This window comes from Rhinopithecus roxellana, chromosome 3 (assembly GCF_007565055.1).
Source record: "Rhinopithecus roxellana isolate Shanxi Qingling chromosome 3, ASM756505v1, whole genome shotgun sequence".
NCBI lineage: Eukaryota > Metazoa > Chordata > Mammalia > Primates > Cercopithecidae > Rhinopithecus > Rhinopithecus roxellana.
In genome coordinates, this window is record NC_044551.1 from 177915962 (window position 1) to 177935027 (window position 19066).

The window sequence follows — 19066 nt, forward strand, 5'->3', positions numbered from 1 at the left end:
AATAACATCTAATTTCAGATAAGATCATAAACTCCTTAAGAATTGTGTCTTTTTTTCATTTTGGCATCCTTGGTACCTAGCATACTGTGTGTCAGATTGTGGGAAATTAATAATGTCAGCTGGAAAAAATGCAGTATTTTATCAGGAATGTGCTCACACTGTATCTTATTAGGAATATACCCATTTATTCTCTATCTCTCTCTCTCTGGAAATAGATAAAGATATATGCACATACATATATTCTCTATAGTACATATGTGTGTATATACATGTATGTATATAAATGTAAACACATATGAATACTAAGAGGAATCATCTACATACAGAATATGTGACTAGATTTGTCAATGATTTTTCTAATAGTTGTTTTACATTTTCAGTTTATGTACTATATTGCTGCTTAAATTCTCATTTAAAATATGGGTTGAAAACTATTGTTCATTATACTACATCATCAACTGCACCTGAACATTTAACAACTTCAAGTATGTTTCTAACAGACTCAGTTTTAACCCAGTGATAAAAGGATATTTTTTAAAGTACCACTGAGGCAATACCACTTTTTGCCTTTCAGCATATTGTGTCAATTATATTATACAGTACATATTTTATTGCTTATATTATGTTATATATTTAGAAACAGAAACAGCTTGTGCATTTGTATTAAGCACCTCAAACTGCTACCGATTATTAAGAAACATGTTTGTCAAATAGAGATGACAGAAGAGTGCATTAATTGATGAGACACGGGTAAAAAGTGCCAGATATAACCACAGGATTATGAAAGTGTCCAAGCCACAACTGATGTACATGAATATGAGAGGAAATCAAGGTTTTCCTTTTTGGTTCCTGTTTTTGTTTTTTTGAGACAGGGTTTTACTCTGTTTTCCAGGCTGGAGTTTTGCTGGTGCGATCTCCGCTCTCTACAATGTCCGCCTCCTGAGTTCAAGCAATTCTCATGCCTCAGCCTCCTGAGTACCTGGTATTACAAGCTTGCGCCACCATGCCTGGCTAATTTTTGTATTTTTCGTAGAGATGAGGTTTCACCATGTTGGCCAGGCTGGTCTCAATTCCTGGCCTCAAGCAGTCCGCCCACCTCGGCCTCCCGAAGTGCTGGGATTATAGGCATGAGCCACCATGCCCAGCCTCAAGTTTTGATTCTGTAGTAATATTCAGTAGATAGAATTCTGCTCCCTGTTCTGCGGACTTGGAAGGTGGTCTGGTGACTCCTGTCCTATTCTGCAGTAACAGCGTTTCTGGTCTTTCACTATTTCAGCCTCCTTGTGGTATCTACCAGGCTTTCAGTGGGTGGGTCAAATCCTAAAAACAAATAACTTATCAAGGACTGACTGACATCCAGTTAATGACTAAAATGAGAATGGTGGAGAGTAACTAACTGGGGTTTGGGTAGGAATAGCTTACTTTTATACTTAATCCTAGAGGAACATGCTAATCAGAATCCTGATCCACTGCAGAAGGTACACTTGCTTGTTCTGTGTGGTCTTGTAGTAAAATTTCAGCTAAGTCTGATTCCCAACTAGCTAATTAAGAATGGTGGCTGGTCTGGTGAGAGGGGAGAGGAATGTTGTAGCCAATACAATGAAAGCACTATTTGGCATCATTAATTTACCTTTCTGCTCCTTAAACAGGTGGTAAGATGTTGACATATATGCAGCTACAGTAAACCATCATTTGTAAATAGAAAGATGTCCCCCCAAATTTAAATTTATCCAGTCAACTTTAGTGAATAGTTACAAAAACCAGATTTTTCTACATAATTCCCTCTTCTGAATGATAATTCGCTAGTTCGGATTTTGCTGCTCAAATGTGCCCTTGCATAGCATTAGCAGAGGTGCCAATGATTAGAGAAATGATTCACATCAGGTAGTTAGGAAAAAGACAGGGGAGTCAAGGAAGAAATGTGGATAATCCCCATGCTGGAAATTCAAACCCTGGATAATCAGAACCGTACTCTATAGGCAATTATGATTCTGTCCAGTTAAGAGAAATTTGTAATCCATTCAGTTTCAAGCCTATAAAGGCACATTTCTCAAAAACTTGTATTTTGGCCTCCGATGGCTTAAAAAGTTCTCCTTACCAGATTGTCTCCAATTACAGAAATCCTTCCCAAGTACAAGGCTGCAGAAGTATATTAAACCTGCAGGATATCATGTAGCTGGCTGTTTTACAGAGCTTTACAGCACACGCGATCTCGATGCATGATGTAATATGACTGAAGCAATTCACCACAACCTAATGCTATTTATTCAGGTCACAAGTGTTGTCTTACGTATGGGGGCAGAGAGGTAAACTGTCTTCGACTAGCAGGCTTGGAATAGTAAGCAAAGGGAGATACAGATAAATTTATACTAACTTTAAGAATTCCCCCCACTCACACACACAAAGATTAGAGCTACTGTGGATTTCGGTAAATCTCTGGCTTGCCCAGCAATAATAAAGGAACTGCAGTGACCACAGATCTGCGAGTCAGGACAAGGCTACAACTGGCTACAACTGTCGGACTGTCAGAAGAACCGAAGTCAATGACGAGAAGGTAGCTCTGGTGCAAGGTGCAACTTTGGAACTGCATCAAAATGTGGTTGGTGCCTAACAAATAACAGATAATAAAGATATAATTGTAAATTTCTATTATAAGACACATATGTCCAGTGAATATAAAAATGTGTATGTTGTGGATTTGTGAGTGTTGATTTTTGCCGGGTTTTTAGAACCCTTTGCAAACACACAGTAGCAAAACAGTCAAATGAGGCAGGCTGGAGGAAACAGAAAAGAAAATCCACCTACATTCAAGGTACAAGACAATAATTTCTAAGCCTTTGGAATCTATTTTTTTCCTTGCATTGTAATGCAGTCAAGTGTATGAGTGATGCCTTTTGTGTTTGATAATGTCAAGTGTGAATGTCATGGGCAGCCCCCCATCTCTGATAGTATTAAAATTGTGGGAAGATGAAAAGCTTGGAAAAGTAAATGGAACAAATTAAATTAAAGTGGTTGGAGGACAAGGAAAGTCATTCATCTATAGTTTGGTTTTGAGGTGATGTTGGTGACCGTGTCCACCTGAATAGGCTGGTAAAATCTGTGTTACTGAGGAAAAGCATGACACTCTACTTACTTAATTGTACTAATACTTATTTTTGCTCCTTCTCATTGTGAACTCTGTTGAAAATAAAACAGCTTATCTGTTCACATATAAACTTTCATTATATAGTTAGGGTAGTCTCCGCAGCTGAGCTTGTCAGTCAAATACACTAGATATCAAAGAGTTCAAGGTAAGTTAGTCAAGGTTTATAGAAAGTAACTGACAACACAGGCAATTCAGAGAGGAAATTAATTCTAATAAATAAAGTATATATGTTTTTAGAGAGATGAAAACATTCAAAGATCATAAAAATCCATCCTAATCAATGTCAAGAAACCAGAGATGAACATAACAGTAATTGATTGTACCGAAATAGCATGGAGAGAACGTCACACCTGCTAAACCACGGGTCTGATCTCCAATGAATGGTGAAGGTTTTTCTTATGAAAACATGAAAACAAATGGATATACACAAAATCCCTGTCTAATGAGGCCATGACATCTGCAGTACAAACAAGAAATTGCAATAATTATAATAAGAAGGTGTTTCTCGTAGCCATTCACCCTTCCCCAGCGTTTCTCAACCTTACTGCTGAAGTCTAGGCTAGTGCAACAGATTATTCATGGGTTTCCAGTCTCTGGACTAGGAATTCTCAACAACATTGCTACAAGGGAAAGATACAGGCTACTGGTAGCAATACCTCCGTAAGGTTGCAATTCAACCGAAGAATAGATGTTCTATAGACAGATGTTTCAGAATATCCTGGGAAGGGTGTGTTATATGGTGGGACCCTATATTCCAGTACTTCCCCATTCACATCCAGATCCTCAACTCCCCTAAAGCTGCCAGATCACCCCTTTCCAGTGGCTGTCAAATACCTTGGCTTGCCGTTCAAGACTCTCCATCATACTAGCATCAGTTACTCCCTTTTGGCATGCGCCCCCTGTGCCCACTCTGATTTTGCTGATGGGGTTTATTTTGTGTTTTCACATTCCTCTCCTAATTCAAAGACAGGCTCCTCAGGGTCCTCTCAACCTGCAGCGACCTTTTCTTCCCTGCTGTCCTAAGGGAGGGAGTTAAGACCTGGCACTTTTAGTTCAGTAGGCTGTTTGGCTCATATTTTACATCTTCATTAGATTCTCAGTGAGTGGAGAAACACCTCTTGTTGTTGTTAAGGGTGCAATTTGGCACACTTAACTCATGGTATTTTGAATATAGTCAGTGCTTGATAGCTACTGTTAAAAAGAAGAGAACAAGAGGCAAACAGTAACAAACTTTACTAGAAAGTAAAATCTCCCACCAAGTTGTGAAGCTTTCCTTATTTAAAGACAGAATAAAAAACAAAAACAAACAAAAAAACCCCACTATGGGTCAAGTCCAAAAAAAAAAAAAATGTATTTGAATCAAATAAAAATACAAAACGGGGAACATCCTTAGCCCAGTGGACTTACAGCGCGAATTACAAAATAGAAGTAGCGGACGCTTACGCCTCCTAAATACAAGGTTTTTCCTCCCAGAAAATAGAAATAAATGGGTGTTAAATCAAAACATCCTACGGAGCATTTTAAAACTCAGGAATGAAAACTGACAAAGAAGTGATTCAATGCCAAAGAAGAATCCACCAGCAAAGAACTAGGTCTGATTAAGGTAACGAAACCGAATGCTCTCCAACATAGGTTACACCCTTGTCCTGTCTGCAAGTGCTTTTGTAATACCCAACATCCCCCTCTCATTGGAAAAAATATATACACTTCCCTTTTACTATTGAAATCAGTTAATTTATTGTTTCCAAAAATAAATACTCCCATAGATAGAGGTCATTGGTCCTGAAATTGCATCAGTTCGTGTCTGGGTATGAGATTCCTGGGCTCCTCTGGGACGTCTTTGTCATTTTATCACAGTGATTACAAGCAGAGTAGTTCCAGCGTGGGTCCCCTCAGTTTCTAGTGCTTATGTTGGCTCTCTGCGTTCCTATTTTCCCCATCAAGCCTTATAGCTTTTGCTTTGGAAATCTGGCACTTAATATCCAATGTTAATTACATTTCCTATTCTGAGGAAAATCCTATTGGGCTAATTTTTCAAAATCATATAATGAAAGAACTTCAGTGACAAATCATGTAGGTTTTCGATTGTTTTTTACGGGTAGATCTTAAGCACTTAAGCACTTAATATTCAGTGGGAAAACAGTCTCAGAGCAATGAAATTCTATTACTTTAGAGGTTGCATGCTTTTAATTTCTTAATATTTCATTACATGTTGGCAACTGGTGCATATTTTTATAATGCGTTTGATCATTACTCTTCTCACGGTATTCTATTTCAGTTCTTCCTCTGACATCATATTTGCATGTTAAAGGGTTTTAGCATTCAGGGATGAAATGTTCTGAATAGTAATGTGCAGTTAAGTTGATTTTTTAAAAACGGAAAACAGCAAACAGACATTATATATAGGGACTAAAGAGAACAATCTCATAATTTTAAAATCGAACTCAAGTTTTAATAGCTTTCTATAGAACATCATAAACGGTAATGATTCAATATAATTCATTAATTAGCAAATTATGCAAAATGCTATCAGCAGAGTTTGGGGAGAAGGATCTTTTTCCTTGGCTTTTATAAGTCTACTGCATTTCTTTTTTTCCTGTAAAAAAAAAAAAAAAAAAAAAAGCTCTTTTCTTTGCTCTCCAGCAACATCTACTGGAAAATTCAGAAAAATGCTATTTATATGAATCAAATAGTTTAAGGATAGCTTTGATTACCATCTGCCTAAAAAGTGCCCGCTGAACTACAATCCAGTTTACAATGAAATTCTTTCTGCTTACTTTAGTTCTATTTTGTTCTCTAAGAAAAGGATAGTGGTTTGGTGATGCAAATAGCCAAGCCGCAACTTAAAATTTATCATCACCTCACCTGGAAGAAGTCATTTTCATAAATAAAAGCAAAGCATATATGATACAGACAACATATTTCTCTTGGCCCATCTTTTCAACACTTGCCACTTATTTGAGAAATCATCATCATTATCAGCAGCAGAATAACAGTCTTCAATAGTTAGGTATAGCCAGAGTCAGAGAAAAATTTCACGCAAGAAAAAACGACGTAGACAAAGAAATGAGATTGAATTTGAGAAAAGCTATTTCAAGATTCTGCAAAGTTTCTTAAGTTGAAAAAAAATTACATGTGATGTGATTTTAAAAACTCACTATGCTACCACCAGCACGATTACATCAAACATTCGACAGCAGTGTCTTTTTCTCTTGTCTAAATCTTTCCCTATTCTTTTAACCATGAGGAAAAATTAAGTTTCCCCACACCTGTATCAGGGGCTTCCCAGGGAACTTCCACCGGAGATTATCTCTGGATGATGAAGTATGATCAGACCCATAGTCCATTTGGTCTCCACTCCCCACTGCTCAGCAGTTTCTGATGTCCTCACAAAATTGAATTCATAGGCTGCACCCACAAGATGCCATTAGATGGTCTGGCAAACACGAGATACGCCAGGGTATGATATTGAGGAGCAAGTCCGGTTCGGAAACTTGGGAAGAAAAAATCTGATCTCCAGACAAATACATAAAATATCCTCCCTTCTGTGGCCGCTGAAATCAACAATGCCATAGTATAGCAGTTCTTTCTAGGACCAAACCTAGTACAGGCATTGAAGTCACCCTTGTATATATCATTCCAGAGGAGCATTCTTTTAACTGAATTTTGTACTTTTAATATTCAGATTTTCTCATAAAAACATTTAAAATGAATTGAAACATTCTATGCTATCTCTTAGGTAAAATCTTAGATATCATCTGGATTTCTATTATCCTTAATTAGAAACTTGGCTAATTAGAGGTGGGTTTGGTTTTTTTTTTTCTTTCTCAAATCTCAGTTTATTCATGTCAGCAATAAATTTTAGCAGCAGAAGCAATGAACACAGAATCAACAAAGACTGAGGTTAAAAACACATAATCAAAACTTTAAAACAACAGTAGTAGCAACAAAAGTCAAGTTCTGGGAGATCAACGTCTATTACATTTTGTGTTTGTTCAATGTTAAAATAGATATGAGCCTTTTAAGCTTCACCCCAAAGCTCTTTAAAGGAGAAATGCCATCAAATATAATCCACAACTCTCATTCATAGCACACAAAAGGGACATATTCCTAAAAGCTACCTACAGTGAAAATCCATATGTATTCCACATTTAGGATCCCGATGCAAAGTTCCGACTCGAGGCTGGTAATCAGCCCCTCCATTATTGAACCGCTTAGAATCCAGAAAGGTTTAATCAAACAGCACCTCCAGAGTTAACTCCCATTTCAAACTGTCATAATTCAGTTATCCTAATTATTTACCGGATCCCTTCCTACAACATGCCCTAACCTGATGTTTTAACTTCATATTTCATTTGGGACAACACTTAATCTCCATTTGTGAAACATCAACCTGACACAGGTTAAGGAGATATAAGAAGCGCTTCACCCACAAGATCCAAGCCAAACAAACCCCAGCAGCTCGACTTAAATAAACTCTACCCTTGCTTAAACCTCCAGTGAAAAATTATTATAACACATCAGAAGTTCAGTTAGAAGAAAAATTTCAAATGCCAGCTGTCTCCTAGGGTTTAAGTCCCGGAGTTCAAAAGCAGTATCAATTGGATTATTTTTCTCTCCGTTAGCTGTTTAGAATTTAACGTAATGCAAAGTGCTATTCTGATCAAAATCATCTTTCTCATCTCTCTCCTTAAATAAAACAGAGGAGAAATCATTCAGTATAAATGCATTTACTATACAAATCTATTTTCAACTGAATTTGCTGCATGCTCTAATTCATCAAAATTAATACAGGTACTTTCTATGTTAAACAAAAGGAAGCCGACTGAAAAATCGGCTTCTGCTGCGGATGCCTTTCTCAATTACAAAACGGTGAAAACAGAGATTTAACTAAGCCACTCGGTCAAACCCTCCGATCGGCGCTTACCTGCCTCAGCTGAAGGCTTCCTTCCCTTGTTAGCAGCGTGCAGCATCTCTAGCTCGCTCCAATCCTTACCACCGGTCTCAAATTACACTGCTAAGTCCACCCCCCGCCTTTTTTTTTCTTTCTTTTTTTTTCTTTCTTTCTTTCTTTTTTTTTTTCCAGCAAGAAAATGCTTATTGAAAGTGATTAGTTTTTGTTGTCCCTTTTAAGTCCCTCCTGCGGGAAGGAACAGGGGAGCAATGTGACGCCACCTTTTAATCTTTTGTAAGAGTGAAAAGGCAGAAAAGGAACGCTCGATCAAACTGAGCTGCATACATGCCTAAAACTCGCAGGAGAGGCTGCTGCTGCCTGGCGAAAGCACCGCTAGGCTTGAGTGTAAGAACAGAGAAGAGAAGAGAGTCAATGAATTGTGACAACGTATGTGCATCAAAGGCAGGAGGAGAGAGAGAACAATGAGCGAGGGAAAGACAGCGAGGAGAGAGGGAGAGAAGCAGAGGGAGAGAGGGGGGGACAGAGAGAGAGAGAGAGAGAGAGAGAGAGAGAGAGAGAGAGAGAGAGAGAACATCAAGAAAAGATAGAGCGGGTTTCAGGCAAAGGATTCTCAGAATAAAGCCACAGTGCAGTGTCTGGCAGCTTCTGTTTTTATCTCAGCGAGCATGATACACTGCCTCTCTCATTTAGAAACACATTCGTGTATCTCCCAGGTTTGAAAACTGAGATAATCGCAGTGTGTCTCTGGTTTTGTCTGATTGGCATTTAACTGTGTGGTGTACCTGTGATTTTTTAGGATGCATTTATGTGCAATTTATTTCGCATATTTATTTATGTAGACAAAAATGAAAGCTGCTAATTTCTAGGGCAATTTGCAATGTAGTTTTACTGGCAGATGGAACTCTACTTATCATAACTGCTGACAAACTGCCATGGGTAAACAAAAGAAGAAACAAATGCTTCGTCTTGATAATTGTCTTAAAGAAAAAAAAAGAGCCCACACCAAAATATTAGCACTACAAAACCTGTGTTTCCTAGTTCAAGTTGAAACTGTATTTCTCTTCATTAGTTTTCATTAATCAAGGCAAAATAAAAGGGAGGGCATGGTGTCTGAAGGAAAGGTATTGGAAAAGAAGCTATTAGGAAAGTGAAAAATCTAAATTATTTCTGGTTTCCCTCCAAATGTGACAACAGGATTGCTTTCTTGAGTCCTGGAACAGAGTTTTTGAGTCACTACTGCTACAGACTTTTACTGCATCCTTCTCCCTTCCTGTACCATTTTAAAGTAGGTTCCATTTTTAACACAAAGTCGAAAAGAAATGATTTCCCAATTCAAATTGTTTCAAATGGTGTGTCACCAGCTTTGTTCCATTTCTACTCATCTCCCGCCACATGGGGGCTAGGATTACACAGTTAAATTCCCTAAGTGACCTCTTTTATAAGAATGTAAATTGCTGGTTCCAAGGTCAAGTATTTGGTATAAGTTATTGGTGAAAATGACTGCTTACCTTTCATGGTAAGCAGAGCTAAAACAGTAGTAAGTGAACAGGAAGAGATGCCCAAGCTTTCGACTGGTCATCTCTTCGAAATTAAGCAATTCCAATATCTGAAAGTAAATTCTATGTGCCCTACTTATAACAATTATCATTTCAGAAACATAAAAACTAGAAAAACCCCAATACACAACCATTTCAACTATCTTATGTCCCAACAACATATCCCTGGACCCTAGGAATCTTGTAATTTGGAATTCCTATGTAAGCCACCAGATATAGAATGAGAAATGGTCCAAGAAGAATAACACTCTCTTCCCCCACACTGGCCACATTGCTGTGCCCAAAGAGGGATTGCTTAATCTTGTTAAACTCAAAGTGTTATACTCTTCATGGTTTGCCAACAGGAGGGTATGTTTTCCCCTTGGACCCAAATAAAGAAGTAATCCCCACCTCCACCCCAATGTGCTCAGGATGAAACTCTACTTATCATTAAGGCAGAGCAGAGAATGGAGAACACACAGGGGCTGAACAGAAGGCAGCTGGCCAGAGAACAGAGAGTGCTCAGATGTAGAAGGGAAAAGAGAGCTGCAAGGCCCGGCTAGCAGGGAGGGAAGTGATGACTGGGAAATCCGGAATTCTCTGCAGACATTTTGCAGAGTGTATTGGAAGCAGCCTCCTTTAAATGACATTATTGATACAGGTTCTATAGTTAAAATTTACTTTATACAAGGGAATAAGTGGACTGAGAATTTTCTGCCAATAAAAATAAAGACCCAGTTACAAGGATGCAACTATTTCAGCATGCAACTATTTCAGCACAATAAAAACAGGGGAAGGGGCCCCAGGTTTATTGAACAGGATTGGCAAAACATCGTCAATGAAAGATAAAAAGAAATCAAAGCAGACAAAGAGAGTTTTTTTAAAGCTACAAATGGCTATCAGCGCTGTTGTTTATTTTTACCGCTTCCTTAGTGAGGAGGTGGGTTCCCTGAGTGGTTATCATTTGTAGTGGAGTGGATGTATATGATTTAAGATATCTTTGAGTGGGGTAGGGGGCCAGCTGATTATACTGGGGTGACCAAGTCATATTAATATTTCTTACTGGAATGTGACTTTTATGTGACTTATTTCTCTGCAGGAGAGCTTTACATTCATATGCTTATATGACAGCATATGATATGGCAGTTAAGTGCTCAGTTTTTGGAACCAGGTTACCCTGCCTAAGATTGAATCCCAGCTCCACTACCTACTGCTGTGTGACCTTGATCGAGTTATTCTGTCTCACTGTGGGGCTGTGTCCTCTTCTTAAGATGGGTGTAAGGCTACCTGCCTCACGGGTTGTCATTAAGAATAAATGATGCCTGTGCCGCGGTGAGTCCTGCTCCCAGCACATAACAAGCACTTCCATAAATGTGAACTTCTATTGTTAGGAAACCCACTCAACAGCTTTTAAAAATTTTTTAAAATGGATAACATGGACAATATTTCATCACCTCAGAATGGATGACTCATAAAGACTTCTTTCCACTCTGACCTTCTTTACAAGCTCCAGTTCTTCAAACTCCCCTCTGGGTTTTTCCACTTGGATAATATGCGTAAAACTCAACGAGTTCTACCACCCAACCCATGAACTCACCCTCGAAGCAAGCCCTTTCTCCAAATCTCCTCACCAGTGTAAAAATGTAAAATCCTTCGAGCCATTCAGGGCTCAGTTCTTCCCCCACCCCATCATTCAATTACCAACAACTTAAATACCAACCCCATATCTCTTAAAGTTACTGTTTTCAGACCTCTGACATTTCTTCATTTGTGTACTTTTGCCTGGACTGTTGCAACAATCCTTTAATGCAGCACTTCTTTAGGCTGTTTTATCTGTGCTGAAACACACGAAGGGTGGTGAAATGCAGCACCCATTCCAGGGGGCATTCCTAGGGTTCTGGCAAGGACTGCACCAGAGATCGTAATACCGCCTTTCCCCTTCTCAAGAACGCACTTGGAATCTGAGGGAAAGGAGAACGACATTATTCTACGTACGACCTTGACTCTGCCCTAATGTATAAACCAGCTAATGTTTGGCAAACTAATACTTTTCTATTAGTGCCTCGTTCGTTGTGACACTTCTCCCAACTGTCGTGACACAGCTATTGAAAACAGCCGTTTTAAGAGTTTTTTTTTTTTTTTCTTTTCCAATTCATCCTTCTCAAGCCAGAATAACCTTCTTAAAATGCCACTCTGAATGACATCCATTCCCAATAGTTATTGATTGGTCAATTGAAAGTCTGTTTTATTTCATTATCTTATGTATCGGCTTGCAAATCATCTAAGGTTCACAATTCCTTAGAGAATCAAGTGCAGATTTGTTTGCCTCAACTTCAATCGCCTCTGTGGTTTGACACCAACCTATCCATGTAAGCAGTGGTTCTATCCTACTGCACAAGAGTTTACTGTATGCCCAGCCTGGTGCATATGCATCCCTTTCAGAGCCTCAAGTACATTATTCGTTCTCTTTAGAACATCCTCTTCTCTTTCATATTAACATATTTAACTCCAATCTTTTACTAGAGACCAGGACAGGTTACATGTCCTCCACAAGGATATCCTTGACCTTCTTGGTTTACATTGATGAAACTGTTAATTCCCCTAGCTGTCACAGTGCTCTGGGATGTATCATAATTAGGAGCTGGGCTTTGGGGTTAGTCCTGGGTACAAATCCCCACCCTGAAATTTGTTTCCTAATTGTGGAAAACCTGGGTCAAATTCTTTTACTCTCTAAACCCTGCTCTCCCCATCTGTAAAATATTGTGAAAACTTAATAGCTAATATATGTAAAGTGATTAGCATAATAGCTAGTATAGCTAACACCTACACAATAATGAAATAGTTCGTAGTAATGGGAATGCTTTTTAAATGACAGGGACTTATCATTGCCTCTAATTTCTAACCTTGCAACAATTCACCAAATGGCTGTTACTAGAACCATTTTACAGACAACAAAACCGAGATTTAGCAAAATTAACTTACCTGATGTCACACAAGGAGCAAATGGCAAAGCCAGGATATTAACCTTTGTCTTTCTACCTTCTAGTTATTTTTATCCATGTCAGGCATTCAGACTTAGCTTATGCCATATTGGTTCATTATGACTTGACTTTTCACGTTTGTGCCCCATTCTTCCATATATATTTAAATTAAACAAGAACAATATTCACATTTTAAACACTCTGCATCTTTAGTACCTCCCACAAATCTGTAAACAAAGTAGCTTGCTTACTCGGTAAATATTTGTTGAGTATTTGATCATCTACGCTCATGGGGATTAAGTTTTTAACCACATTTAAATTCAGTGACACTGTTTTTTTGAGGAAATGTTTTCATCATGTTTTCTACAAAAATCATCAAAATTATACAAAATAATATAAAAGACAAACATTACATATGAATGATGTAGCTATGACTGGACAAATAGAAACAAATGCAGTTCTCTGCAAAAAAAAAAAAAGCTTTAGGAAGGTGATACTCATTGATTTGGTTCCTCATACTTGGCATTTACATTCTGCTTGAAGATGGGCCCCTCAGGCCACCCATTCCATGCATGGAAAAGGAAAAGTTACAAGCTGAAAGTCCTCCTTTTAAGGTTACACAGAAAGACAGAAATAACCACATAAATACCCACCGCGTTTAATCACCTTTAATTCTTTCTTTTTAAGTAAATGCATTAATTATGTTCTCTTTTATTTTCTCTCTGGCTAAGTCTATATATAAAACAATCTGGAATAACATAAAAAATTCCATCAACCTATACGATGTTTTTCTGTGTACATGGTGATGAACGAACAATATTGTTGAAGTTTCAACACGTTGAATAAATGCTTTTATTTGAAATATATATTTATATAAATACATACACACACACACCATGGTCTCTGCCTGTCTGTGCACAAATGAAAAGCAATAGAACTAAGATAAGGAACTGCCTGTGCTCCCCATATTAGGATAATTAATGGTGTCACACACTTACTGTCTTGAAATATTTGCATAAACTTCATGAAGTCAGCGTATTTTTATTGTTGTTATTGTTCACTGCTATATTCCTAGTAGCTAGACCAGTGCCTAACATATGTTGAATGTTCAGTATATATGGGTCTGATAAATGAATGAGCCATTCAATTCTGCCTACATTCATCTATTCCTAGCAATGTTTTAAAATTTGGTCTATATACCTCCAAACGTATTTTTGTACCCTGCTATCTCCTTTTGCATGGAATGATTTGTTAAATGTTTGCTATCCTTTGTTCAAAATAAGATATTTCTCCATCCAAAAATATTTTTTTCTACATTATATTAGCTCACAGTAAATGCTCTTTTCTCCCATTTCTAAGCACCCATTGCCGAGAACATTTTAATACATAAAATTTTCCAATTAATCTTGTCCTGCCTTTGGATATCTCATACTATTGGTGAACTGTTATTCTTCTAATATTACTAGGTCTTTTTTAGTCGATCTTTATCTTACTTCATCACATAGATTTTAAGTATACTGAAGGTTACATGAGCGAAGTATCTTTTTTTTTTTTTTTTGTATAATATATATTGCTATTCCTTTGAGTACTACCTTGTACCTAGAATACACTTATTAAAAAAGATATGTTGATTTGGTGGGTGTGCAATTCTGATGGGCATGCAATTCTGTCATTCAGAAATTATGTGAAAGAGCTTATAATACAGTCCCTGGCCTTTTAAAAACTGTTGTTAAAATACAGCTAGTATAGTGCAAAAGTGCATAATTTTTTGTGTAGCGTTTTTACCCCTGAGGTTGTATGAAAGGCCATGTATTTATTTACTTTGGTATGTATTTTTTTGTGTATGCACATGCTGTGCATCAACCAGTGTTCAAGTTGGTGTCAAAATTAGCTCATCCCAACAAATTGAGATTCTTGTAGTAGGAAGAATTAACAACTGCCCTCTGGAAGAATATCGTTTTCTCCTAATCATTTATATATGAGTTGGGAATCAGCTTGTGTTGACCCATGGGCAGCTAATCCTCACAGAGAGAGTTCTCAATTCTATAGGGTCTCTTCTATGAGGTCATTTCAGGCCCAATTATACATCTCTCTCTTCTAGGAGGTTTGTCTTCCCTTAGGGTGAGTATGATAGGAAAGAACATTGTGGAAGAAACCTCATCTTAATACTCCTTTTACCTTGGACAAAAGGAGTTTTCCTAGGAAAGATTTTTCACCCTCATAATGCTTCTTTCTGGATTCACTAGAGATTCATGCTCCTGAAATTGCCTATATATTTTTTTTTCCAAAAAGAAAAAAAAGTTCTCCAAAATAAGAAAGGAACATAACCTTTGAAGTTTCAAAAAAGGCCTTAATGCATCTTTCTTATGTGTAAAGATGAGATAATTCGGGTCCATTTTTATATCCATTTCCAAAATTGCAATGAGTATATAATGTGATTAAAGGTTTGTGATATAAATAGTTTTCTGAAATTAGTTTATTGGCTATGATAATTATATCAGATCTTATTTAGCCAATTAAAACAAATTATTTTGCTTATAAAATTGCTCACATTAATTACCATGTTCTGGCATTTTGGTTTTTGTCTGCTGAACAGAAGTCTGTCTTGTCTGTTTTCCATTTCTGTTTTGCATAGTAATTGGAACAACCCCTTAAGTGAAAACCAAAGTAGTGGAGCCACCTTATCATAAAGTAAAAATGGAAAGCAAATCAAGAGAGAACCTCAAATCTCTGCTTCCCATGGTGGACCGAATAGAGTTGGCCTCAATGAAACTCTAAGTAAGAATTTACGTTCCTCTCCATTGAGTTGAATACAGGCTTTGGTGGACTATTTGGTTCTTGTTACTGATGTTTTTCAATATGGAACATTTGAAAGCATCCAACCAGAAGTTGCACAATGATCACAGCCTTGAACGTATTCATCAGAAAAACGCATTCACTGCCACAGGTTTTATTTTTACAGGAACCAGTGTGCTGCACTGTTTGCGAGTTTCTTCAATACTCTTACCCATGACAATCACAAAAGCAATTCACAACCTTACTTATCAGATAGTTCTGTTTTACAATAATCTGGTTGCTATTTGTAAAATCCAGTATAAAACAGTGCAATTTCTGATGCTGAATATCTGAAAAGCTCTGGAAGCTGTTAGGAAGAGATATGCATTAAAATATGTAATGTGATGGAATTACAACAAACAGACATTCTGGAGGGTGTACACTCCAGTGCATCTCAGAGTATGTGACATTTAATGGTGCTACTTTCAAGATTTGCAAATAAATTCTGCATTTAAACTGCTCCCTTCCACTCACAGTTTTTCTTAGCTCCCATATTTAATTCTTTCATTAAAAAAAAAAAAAAGATAGGACTCTCTCAAAAAGAATGATCAGCCAAAACAATCGCCATTGAATGACTGTTTCCAGAACAAAATGAAAGTAGGGATCTCAATGAGATCATTTATTTCATGAGGCTAGTCCCTAAATCTCTAGATGTACCATAAAAGCAAAAACATCTTTCTGATGAGAATTTAACTCACACAAAAAAGTGGTGATTTTAACAGCTGACAAATCCCCTATAATAAGGGGCTTTAAAAACAACAACAAACAAACCACTTTTCCAGTGATTAGTCTGTGCAGATGTCAAAGAAAAGTGCCACACACTCCCTTAAAGAACACAGACACCAGTTAAATCTTTTTGGGTGTTTTCATGACCATATATTAGTGTGAGAGCAAAATGGGAATAACATACACCACTGAGAGGCAGTATAGTGCAATAGATAAAGTGACTGCATTTCGATCCCGGATCTGTCACCATCTCAACACATAGCATTAACTAAATCACTTCACCGCTATCTACCTCAACTTCTCCATCTACGAAATGGGACCAGTATCTTCCAGTTTCTGATAATAAGACAAACAAAAAACATTAGCATATTTATAAAGGCAGATACCTTATCATTTCTTTGTGCAGTTAAATTCTACCAAAGCTAAATCTACTCCAAGAGAAAAAGGAATTGCGCTCTGGAAGCTAAATGTTGTTCTGGAAGATGCTGGGGCACCAATTAATAGAGTGATGTAATAAACCACTCAATAATCCCGCACTGGCTGAAAGAACTAATGCAGCTCACCTCTGTTGCTATGAGTGCAATACCATGTACTCAGAGGGTGCTCAATAAATATTAGCTGATGATGATATTGACAGGGTGCCGTGTAGTCACGGCACTAAGTGAATTGCTAAGTTTACCATTGTTCAGAAAACTCGTTGAATAATTATTGGCAATAAAAGAAACCTATCCCTGACCTCATTTACTTTATTGTGACATCATCTTATGCATAATAAGACCATCACCAATCCCTGGAAGCTTAATAGCCTTGTCCGACTGACTTGAGACAATAAAAATAAGGTCATCCTGTAAAACATATTTAGAATTTGGGCACTTCTTAAAACTTTCATTGTTAGCACTCTGTTACAATCTATCATCATTTCTTTTCTGGATTTTTTAGAGCCTCCCAATTGCTTTCCATGATTTCCACTTCAGGCCCCTGTGGCAGTCCCTTACGCTGGGGTTTCCTAATGTATCTTACCTCCGTGTATTCACGGTCTTGTATAGTTCTCTCTCATACTGACTCTGGGATTGGCCATGACTTGCTTTGGTCAATAGGCCATTAACAAAAATGATGCAAGAAAAGGCACAAGAAATTCTTGAGCATAGGGGCTTGCCCTGCTGGAAGAATGCCATCCCCATGAAAGAAAGCCTTTTCTGGCCTCCTAGAAGATGAAAAATCAAGTGGAGGGAAAGGCTCAAGTATTTCATGGAGTTCAGCCCCCATGTAACCCACCAGCTGGATGAAATTGTACAAGTGAGTACAGGCAAGTCCCCCAAAAAACTGCCTGGTGGACACACCAGAATGTGAGAAACAATCATTTCCTCTTGTTTCAATCTGCCAAGTTCTGCTGCATTTGTTATCTGGTAATAAATAACTGATACATCCCCTGCTGATTATTTCCAACTCTGCTAATCAGGGGGATTCTTTTTACAATGTAAGCCAGATAATCTTACTCTTCCACAAAGCCATCTATGAGCTCCTTACCTCAGAGGAGCCCAAGTCTTCCTAAAGACTTGACTTTCTAAAGACTTGACACGCTCTGCCCTTCCCTCAATTTATCCGACATCAGCTCCACTAATCTCTCCCTCATTTTCCTCTTTTCAGCTGCACAGGCCTCTACCTCGAGAGTTCTTCTTTGTGAACATGGATTACTCTCACACACTATGTGAGTATTTTCTCCAAAATCATTTTTTCTCAGCAGGGCCTGCCCTGATCAAACTGCATCATCTCCTTGTCCTCAATTCCCCATCCTCCCTTTCTGTTCCCTCTCCATTGCACTTAAGACTTCTAAATCACAATATGGTTTACTTATTTTGGTCACTGTCTGACTTGCTTTCTCAGAATGTAAGCTTCAAGAGGGTAAGGAGTTGTATTTTTGGTCCCCACACTTAGAACGATGGCTGGTACATAGGATAGACTTAGTAAGTATAGTCGTGCACCAGTTAGCCATGGGGATACATTCTGAGACATGTATCCTTAGGCGATTTTGTCATTGTGCAAACATCATAGAGTGCACTTACACAAACCTCGATGGTAAACCCTACTTCACACCTAAGCTGTATGGCATAGCCTGTTGCTACCAGGCTTCAAAACTGTACAGCATGTTACTGTCCTGAAGACTGTAGGCAATCATAACACATTGATAACTGTTTTAATATCTCAACATGTCTAACCATAGAAAAAGTACAGTAAAAATACTGTACAGCTTTGGAAGGCTGAGGTGAGTGGATCACCTGAGGTCAGGAGTTCAAGACCAGCCTGGCCAACATGGTGAAACCCCGTCTCTACCAAAAAAAAAAAAAAAAAAAATTAGCTGGGCTTGGTGGCGGGCACCTGTAATCCCAGCTACTTTGGGAGGCTGAGGCAGGAGAATCACTTGAACCTAGGAAGCAGAGGTTGCACTGAGCCGAGATAGTGCCATTGCACTCCGGCCTGGGCAACAAAACTGAAACTCTGTCTAAAAAAAAAAGCAAAAACAAAACAAAACAAAACAAAATACTGTACAGAAGATAAAAACTGGTACACTATACAGGGCAGTTCTATTATAATCTTATGGGACTACTGTTGTATATGAGGTCGATCCTTGACTGAAATGTCGTTATTTGGTGCTTTACCATATTCGCTAAATTATAAAATTAATCCTTCTGGTTAGGATGCCCAGGGCTACAGATTGGGTTCTATGTTTAATGGCAATGCTGAGATTGGGTAGACTCTGTAAGGACACACAGTTGGTGCAACTTACAAAGATTTACAAGACATCACTTGGCAGAACACAGAAGTAGCCTTGTGGTCAAGGAGAAGAGAAGGTCAAGAAGGTTCCTTGGGAAGTATTGCATCAAAAGGTCTTTTCACAGGTGGTGAGAACCACAATCAAAAGCAAAGAGAG

At 38.0% G+C, this 19066-nt stretch overlaps 1 protein-coding gene across 6 annotated transcripts in view; it reads right to left on the reverse strand.

The window, feature by feature from the left end:
• TENM2 (teneurin transmembrane protein 2) overlaps positions 1-19066 on the reverse strand; it is a 1294091-nt gene that overhangs the window by 690891 nt on the left and 584134 nt on the right. For 2 of the 6 annotated variants that reach the window (XM_030927461.1, XM_030927460.1), the window contains exon 1: positions 8073-8446. The exons of the other annotated variants lie outside the window; for them this stretch is intronic. In XM_030927461.1, the coding sequence (XP_030783321.1) occupies positions 8073-8118 (46 nt within the window). In that variant the 5' untranslated portion in view covers positions 8119-8446. Of the gene's footprint in view, positions 1-8072; positions 8447-19066 lie in introns of those variants that run through there. 6 annotated transcript variants of the gene reach the window in all.